Source organism: Photinus pyralis, unplaced genomic scaffold (assembly GCF_008802855.1).
Source record: "Photinus pyralis isolate 1611_PpyrPB1 unplaced genomic scaffold, Ppyr1.3 Ppyr1.4_LG4, whole genome shotgun sequence".
Classification (NCBI taxonomy): domain Eukaryota; kingdom Metazoa; phylum Arthropoda; class Insecta; order Coleoptera; family Lampyridae; genus Photinus; species Photinus pyralis.
The window spans coordinates 30994878-31004332 of record NW_022170511.1 but is presented as its reverse complement, the minus strand read 5'-3'; the positions used below and the strand labels follow the sequence as shown (position 1 = coordinate 31004332).

The 9455-nt window shown below is 36.3% G+C and overlaps 1 protein-coding gene across 2 annotated transcripts; it reads left to right on the top strand.

Moving 5' to 3' along the window:
- Window positions 1–5170: 5170 nt before the first annotated feature.
- Window positions 5171–6321, top strand: LOC116167819 (peptide deformylase, mitochondrial-like). 2 transcript variants are annotated; one of them, XM_031483362.1, is made up of 4 exons: window positions 5172–5414; window positions 5473–5718; window positions 5777–5897; window positions 5951–6321. In XM_031483362.1, the coding sequence occupies exons 1-4, from the start codon at window positions 5412–5414 to the stop codon at window positions 6139–6141; spliced, it is 561 nt and encodes a 186-aa protein (XP_031339222.1). In that variant the 5' UTR covers window positions 5172–5411; the 3' UTR covers window positions 6142–6321. The 2 variants fall into 2 exon arrangements, with proteins under 2 accessions (XP_031339221.1, XP_031339222.1); XM_031483361.1 differs by having other exon boundaries at window positions 5171–5718.
- Window positions 6322–9455: the final 3134 nt, after the last annotated feature.

Sequence of the window (9455 nt, the reverse complement as noted above, 5' to 3'; positions counted from 1 at the left end):
GGATGACCTTCGTTATCTAACAATTGATTGACAATTGACCTGGTACTAGAGAATCGGTTTCTTGTTGCCATAAGTCAAAGATGGCGATCCCGCACTTCAATTGTTCTTTTTCGCCCCCCACCCTTTCCTGCCCCCTCCCTTTCCTCTCTACGACGATCCTGCCCCTACCCAAATCCATGCCCGATTGCAATGAATCATGGTGGATTGACTTCGGTTAAGGTGACTTGCAATTTTTGTGAACGAAAAACCACCTCCGCCCAAACCAACAATACGACACCTGTCAACTACTCTTAATTCGCGGTAATTTCCACTTTGGCGTATCTATAGGCATGATCACAGTCTCAAAAGAAACGATTAAAAGCGAAAACAATAAGAACTGAACAAAATCTCGCAAAACGTACACGATATAAGAATACTAGAAAAAAAATGAAAGAACTGTCAAATAAGCCATTACCACTTGATCCATATGATTTATGAATGAAATTTTAATCAATTGTTACCTTTTAGTAGTTAAACGTTTCTGCCAAGTTTGGTAAAAAAATTCCAACTCCTTCTTGGTGTTGCAATTTCCATGTCACTGAGTATACTTATATTTATATGTATGTTACGTTTGTCACTAACTAATTGTTTGTATACGATTTACTCTCCTGACGACCCTATATTAGTAATGTAATCTGAAAGGGAAATAAATAAATATGAAATATGAATATATGCTTTCAGTAAATCGTTTACTTATTTATAATCTTCAAATACTGCTTCTGTTTTACTACAAATTATAAACTAACACTAGACACAATCACGTTTCTTACATATTTTAGTGCATCATCTCCAAAAATTGTTCAAAATGGAAAAAGTAATGAACCGCAAATGGCACACAACAATTAACACTGGTTTCTTAAATGACAGTCATGACAGAAAAAAATTACTAACGAAATTCAAACCGTCAATCTAACAATGCAAAAAATACTACAACCTTACGCGCGAAATTAAAGTGATCATCACTTCTAATGAATCACCCGGTATATTTACCGCCATGTCAACCACGGAATATACAGACATTATCCAGCGTACATTAGCTGTATACGTTTCAAGTGATTTAACTAAGTTAAATCAGTTTCAGTGATTTTTTCGTTTACAATCTTAGACCATACAGTGAATTTTTTTAAATGCGAACATAGGAGTTTGTATGCAATGTAATTTCCCTATGTTCGATTTAAAAAAAAACACATCAATCTATTGAGTAGTTCAAATGAGTAGTAGATACAATTGACAGCTGTCACATTTTTAAAAATACCGTCGTGCAATTTAATTACGAAATCGGTTAGGTTATTGCTTAGAATGTTAAGGAGGACACTTCGAACATTTATTGTAATTGTTTGCGTTATTTATTTTCTTACTTTCTTCATTTATGTATTGAATAAAGCAAATTATAATAGAATACCAGGTGCACATGACCTACAAATAATTGAAGGTTGGTTCACAATGAACTGTGATGTCAGCGCGTGCAATTTGAAGTCAAGTTATCGTAAGTTTACGAAAAATTTATCCTAAAGTTGCTATGGCCCATTGAGTTAGAAAACTAATGGAAGGAATCAAATGCTTGGCCAGACGTAGACCACGGGAACCAAAAGTGGCCTCTAACTGTGATTAAAGTACCACACCACTTCCGTTATCATTAGCGTCTCACTTCAGTGGCGTAGAGATATAATTTTCTTTCCACTAATAGGAATAATAACAAAAAAAATGAAGCGTTGTGAGCACAACAGTAAATTTCGAGAGCTGTTCTTGAGATATATTTACAAATGTTAGGTAACCATTTTGCTCGAAGTACCGGTTCGTTTGGAAAACTAAGAAACATAAACTAGGTACCTACAACCTCGCCTACAACATGATAAATGACATGTCTTACTGATGAAAGGAAATGCCCTGTTTCTTCCCTTTATGAGAAATTCTGCATGATACGCAGCTAATCATTCTCAATTCACAAAATTGCGTGTGATAAAAACACTATGCGGCAGTTAGTTATTTATATAAACCAGAGCACAACACCGATCCGAAATTATTAGGTACTTTAAAATGGCAAATTTAATAAAATTTGAATTTGGTGGAAAACTGACAGTGACAGGACCCGCGGTTTCATAATGTTAAATAATGTCGGCCAAAATGTACCTTCACGGGAACCTATCCACGCGAGTGGCCTCTATCTGTGGCAACTTCCGTCTACAAAAATTCTTACCCCCTCCACCATTATATTCCCTCCATTAGTTTTCTAACTCAATGCTATGGCCCACAGAGTTGTATATAAGTAAATAGAGAGACAGTCTTGTAGCGAAAAATTGACTCCAATTGAACCTTGCGCAGGCCGTTGGTGAGTGTGCGCAGTAATGGACAACAGAACCGGCTTCAAATTAAATGATCCTTAAAGCAGGTTCGGCTTGAGAATAATATGGTTTCTCATTGCAACAAAAATTGAAAAGAAATTCAATGTGTGGTGAATGATTTTGTTAACACTGTGTCTTGAATAAATAAGAAACATTACAATCGTTAAGAACTTTTAATACAGTAGACTACAATACAAAGCTGGTAAGGGGCTTACAACATACAACATCAGAATCGAGAAAAGATTTTTTGAGATTCTGGTATAAAGGAAATCGTATATTTGTCGTGCGACCGAGTTTAAAGATCTATTTATGCACTCAGTGAGTATAAAAATAAGCAATGAAAGAATAAAATAAGTTGAAATTTTATTTTGGTGCGGGACCAAATTTCAGGTGTGCAATGCCGAAAACACAGTTTGAATACGGGTAGCCACAAAGTCGACAAACTGCAAATGCCAATAACTCAAATATCTCAAAAATGGAGCATCGGCCACGTTTGTCCCGACACTTCTTGTATCGAAAACCAAGTTTCAAGAATTGCTTGCGAAGAGTTTTCCTTCCACCCATATATTTGATCTTTTCTTGCACTTTTCTAGGAGCACCTTATTTATGTACAGATCGTCGCCTACTAAACATTGAAATGGCGGTAAAGAGTATAATGTAATGGGCATGCTTAAATTATTACTCCAAAGCGTCTGTTTATTTACAAATGAATCTGAAGCATCTGAAAAGTTATTGCTGTTTGTTTTGTGATTATGTAACTGAATGCACCCAAAAATCGTGCTGATTCCCTTTCACGCACTGCGCATGAGTCCCAACGGCTCCGCCATTAAAAGTCGGCCACTGTAGTTGGAGATATTTTTCCACGCGCAGGTCGTATGTACTGCCTCTCTATTTACTTATATCATTGAATAAATAAATCTGAATTATTCAATGCTTATATACAACTCTGTGCTATGGCCTCACACGTAGTGACGTAGCATACCGATAGATCTAGCCGTGACATTGATTTAGTGACGTCACAACTGGAGATGGGCCACTGCAACGCGATACTATGTGTTTAAATGCAATTTCATTCGCGTGCGTACTCATTTAACGCGAAAACATTTAGTAATTACTTATTTTGAGCCGCAGGATTGTTATATGTTGTTTCCTAATTATAGACACGTTATTATGCAAAAATTTTATTAAATACGTACATAAACAACAAATACTCACTGAAAACCGAGCTGAAAACAAATAAAATTTAATCATTCTAATACACACATTTGCCTTTTTTAGCGTAAGGCTGCACCTACATTGGAAGCCGATTAGGTCTGGTCAGCCAACCCGACCAACCAGGCCAGACCAGACCCGACCCGACCAGACAAGGCGCTCCTACACTGCAGATGGTTTTGATGCAGTACAGTGTCGAATCTCGACTAGAAAAGTTGTCTTTCCCCAGTTGTGATTATTTCAATGTGCTTCACTGTTGAAAATGGACGAGGAACTTTTTGATTTTATATTAATGGACCAAAATTTACTACTTAACAAACCCACGAGAAAGTGGGTTCATGAGTTTAATGAAGACCACAGTCAAAGCGAATACTACTCAACCTGCTTGCCTATGCGTGGTCATCCAGACAAATTTAAAAAATATCCTAGAATGACCGTTGAAACATTTGACTACATTTTGTCACACATAGAAGGGGACATACGGAAGTGGAGTAACTTCAGGACACAGGACTTGTATAGAGCCAGCAGAAAAACTGGGATTGGGACTGGGAGAAAAACAAACTATTTTGATTCTTGTCAGACCAGTTCAGACCCGTCCCGACTTCCCGGAACGACAACATACTCTAGTGTAGGAGGGGACACGGCGCCTTCGAGTTTGTTTTCGTCAGACTCGGCCAGACCCATTCAGACCCGCCCAGACCGTCAAGTCTGAAGAAATTCCACTTCCAATGTAGGTGCAGCCTAACACAACGAAGTTGAGGTAACGCTTATGTGCTCGTTATTCCGTCGTCTGCCTATCTGTCTGTTCCATCGAGATCTCGGCCCCTGGACCACCTAGAGACTACAGGTTTTCGGTCATTTGTAGTTGCAAAGGTCTATATTTTCCGGTTACTCATCATTTACATCCTTTTCATATATGATGGCTGATTTTCAAAAATTGTGGGATCGTGTCTTCGGCAAGTTTAATCTGGTCTCGTGGAACTGTTAATACTGTATCGTCTTATCTAGTCATCTTGTCTACCCGAATAATAAAAATGTCGGAGAAATGCTTTATACAAACCCTGGAGTGACTAGTAATTTCAAAATTGTCCCGGTGAATACATCTTAACCACTTTTTTTGATCGTCTTCATTTTTCGGAAAACGAAAAACCGTAAGGAACCTTGTCTCTTGAACTATAATTGCTTTTGCAACCAGGGACGCAGCACGTATTTGGGATTTTCTTACTTATTCTGTTCGAATACGGTTAATTTAAGTGTACAACATTAAACTACTTGGAATTAATTACATTAAAAGTCGATATGACGGCCGCCGTCAGTTGTGACGTCAACGCAATAGTCGGTATGTGTGTCACGGCTAGTTCTATCGGTAGGCTACGCCACACATGGCTTAATTAAAAAAATCTTACCGAGTGCTCTTCATCATAAAGACTATGAATTGCTGTTCATAGTCACACAAATTGCGCGTTTTGGGAATGTGAACCGCGCACATCTCATAGATTGATGTGTTTTTTTAAATCGAACATAGGGAAATTACATATCATGCAAACTCCTATGTTCGCATTTAAAAAAAATTCACTGTATAGCCATGTACTATATGGTCTAAAATTGTAAACAAAAAAAACAAAGTGCAATCACTAGTTAAATCACTTGAAACGAATACAGCTATTGTTGATTGTATTCTGTGGTCTGAACGGTGTTCTCTAACCTATAAAACGGGATCTAGCCAAAGACTTTTTAAGTATTAAAAATGAATTCTAAATTGCCTTATACGGTTTCTTTGAATTTATATCGAAAACTGAGTTTTGGAAAATTTAAATCATGGTACTGTGGCTTAGTAAAGAAAGCACCACCAATTCCTCCATATTCACATATTATTCAGACAGGTGATCCTGCACTAAGAGTAGTTTCGGAACAGGTACCCAATAATCTCGTGCATACTCCCGAAATAAAATTCTTAATGCAAAGATTAAAATCAGTGTTTGAAAGATATGGTTGTGTTGGTTTATCTGCGTGCCAAATTGGAATTCCGCTACGAATAATTATTGTGGAATTCAACAATAATCATATGAAGCAGTACTCCGCAGAAGAATGTAAGCATAAAGAAATACAAGTTCTACCACAAACAGTTATGATTCACTACCTGTGAAATGTTCAATTTTTTTAGTTAGTTTTGTTGTAGCTAGATATTAGTTAATCCCGAATTACGAGTCTTGGATTACACAAAGATCACTCATACAGAGGGATGCGAGAGTGTCAGAGGATTTATTGCAGATGTGCCTAGGTATCGTTCAGTGGAAATTAAAGGTAAAATTTTTATTTAAAAGATTGTATTTGAATCTATACCTTATAATTAAAAGGTGCCAATGAAAATGGAGAGGAAATTATCCTGAATGCAAATGGGTGGATTTCGAGAATTTTTCAACACGAATTAGACCATCTTAATGGAAAACTATATACAGACATAATGGACCGTAAAACTTTCTCCTGTAGTTGTTGGGAGATTGTAAATGAAAAGGGTGGAAAAGTTGAATTACCATTTAGTCCATAATTTGTGATATTAACAAATGTCTGAGTTACCTACATTTATGTTAATTATTTATTAATCAAATTATGTAGAACCATGTTTCCCTGTGCAGTTCCTTATTGTTAATCTAGCTAAAACCTGTTGTCTTCTTGTTATTTGGAAATGTGTTTTTTGCACAGAATCAATAAAAGAAGATTAAGAGCAGTAATACTTTCATGTCATTTTGTTTAATAAGGAGTGTGGGGGCGGGACACTTCCCCAAATGCCCATAATGCAGACACGTCATTTTGATGGTCCATATATTGCCGACCGTGCCCACATCATCGACACGTGTGCAAGGAACACTAAGCTGAACGTGACCATATCATCTACTCATACAACAGTTCTTAACACGTTGAGGGACACACGCCGTACAGCGTCATAGATTTATATACAAACTTGACATGACGCCGTACAGCGTCCTCCGTTTAAGTACGTGTATTCGACAAAACGCTGTGCAGCGTCAATCTTGCAATATAACCCAATGATACTTGAATACTTCTGTCACACTTTCAATTTCCATTTTTGTTATACTGTCATAACTAAGGGTTTTTTACTCCCACCAGCATCATTCATCTTTATGCATTCGCGCGATGCAAATTGGCGCGGTACCCTGTACGGCGTCGCTAATACCGTTTGTTACTGAAGTGGTGTACGGGCACTGTCGTTTTGGCGGGAAGTCGTGTTTATAAGTTGTTTGTTTTTGTTATTTAGTGATTTTCTGTAGGACAAGTTAGTGAAAGGTATTGCATATCGATTTCTATGAGTTCAAGGATCAGTGCTATTGAAAATGAGCCGGATTAAAAGTATGGTTTCCGAATACGAGCCGAGTGGCAAAAATTGCCCTACTGAAAATCGTATGCGATTCTTCGTATCTTGTTCTTATTACTAGGTATTACTGGCAAGGGGGAGGGTAAGAGTGAGTATCCAGCTTGACGTCTATCAGAGTCGGGGCCATATGGCGTACGTATGAGACACACCTAACAAAGTACGCCAGGACGCTGATCAGCGTCAATAAAAAAAGTGACGGAAGGAAGGGCTTTAGAACTAGTTTTATTTCTCAACCCGAAATAGCAATACAAAATGAACAATTGGCAAGTATACAATTGAAGAAAGTATACTGTCACAATTTGAATTAAACGCATCCCATATGTGTCCTTCAACTTGTTAATGAAGCTGGACGGTGTGCAACACCAAGTAGCTTTTGACGTTAGGTTATTGTAGGTTTAGAATATTTTTTTTAACTTTTTTCGGCGTAGTGTCCCTACTTGGCGATATGGACCATCAAAATGACGTGTCGGCAATTCCGCATTGTGGGCATTCGGCGCAGTCTCCTAGACCAAAAAGCTGTGCCAGTGCAGAGTTTTACATAATTGTAGTTTAATATACAGGGTGTTCCTTAAAGACATGTTAATATTTAAGAGGGTGATTAAGAAAAAAAACTTGGTATTACCACCATGTATAGTTATAATAATAATATTATTTATTGACAGCCAAGCGAATTTATACATAAATTATTAACAATAACAACAGTATTTTCATTAGTATAACAAGATATATAGATATTAATAAATAATACAATAATAAATTACATAATAGCAAGGAAAAACCAACAATTAGTAAATATAAATTGTAGGTATATCTCAAATTAAAATAATTTATGACTAAGTATAATATATTTAGTTTATATTTATAATAGAAATTTAGATTTTAAGGTAGACGGTTTCATTATTTTATCAGAAATTCGGCAATAACTCCGATTACCAAAATCACGTTAAGCCATGAAAATTTTCTAAAGAATTGACGAGTGGGACGCTAATTAAAATATCGCGTACAGTAACTATTTTCGCCGTCGTTTATTATAAATACTTTTTCCTCAGTGAATAAATTTAAAAAAAAATTATTGACAGTTGTCATAAATATTCAATTCATATGGAATAACGAGTTTTTGATTTAAAAAAACCGATACAACTGAATACCGAACGATCCTCGAGATATTCACGCATCCATCATTTTTAAACGCGCCTTAAGGGGTTGATTCTGTCCCACCAGATCGGAATAGCTTGTAAAACAAAAAATTGCGCATGCGCAAAACAAATTTTTTTATTCGGCATTAGTTTTACTTTTACTCAAGGTGCCTACATCTTAAATTTCAATTAAATATCTTAAAAAAATAAAGAAAAATTGGGATTGCGCAAATACAAAAGTTAGGTTGCGCATGCGCAATTTTTTTATTCATCTGCATAGTTACCCGGGGTTTAAGGAACATTTACTAACACAGCAAACCGGATGTTCTTTGTAACAAGAATTACAAAAGAAGCCCTTTTTTGGAGGTTTGAGCAATTTTTGGGCTGTAACTTTTTGCCCCTCTAGTATGCGTAGCTGAAAAACAATAGCGACTTGTCTTATATCCTTAAGAACAGATGTTTCAATTTTAGAAGCGATCGGACGTTTCTATACAAAGTTATCGTCGTCACGGACAGACGAACAGACAGCAATACAAAATTATAAACAATCTCGAGGATCGTTAATAATGAGAAATACAACTGAAAATGAACTAATTCGTATATCACTAGATAAAGAAAAAAAATCTTCTTTCGATTGGTGTCATTATAAACCCGCTAAGACCTAAATTATCATGGGGCGCAACAATCTGCAAAAAACCTTTTTCCCATGTTAATTGCGTATGTTCGTTTTTGGAATATTTTTATTTTATGCCCGTGTATACCGGATGGTGCCTAGCGCGACGCAGCATAGGGACTTCAATGGTAATTGTTTTATAGTAAATTACTAGCAATAACTAGCTCCCCAAATTATTTTAGAGCAAAACTTAAATACGTTTTTTTAGAGAAAAAAATACTGCATCTGTTCATACTATTAATTATAATTTTCCGTTTTTCAAAACCGTACAAATCGACAAAATAAAAAGGTTCATTTTACAATAAATCGGATATGCCTTGGAATGACCTAAAAAAAACAGCGATCCTGTATCAGTATTTGCCTTTGACGTTTATTAAATTTAATAATTTATACTTTTGTTTACAAATTAGTTAAATAACTGCAAGTGCAATAACGTTCAAAATCAGTTTTTTCTTCTTCGATTATGTAGGTACTCTGGTTCCGAAAAATGATAAACAAATAGTATCTGATGCAGATGCAGCATTACATTCTCTAAAAAAACATTACCCCATAGATGCCGTTTATTGCGTTGGTTAGTTGAAACAGAATTAAGGTCCACGCAAACCGACGCGGACGCGGGAGCGGTACGGATGCGGGAAATATTTCTACAGCGGTATATG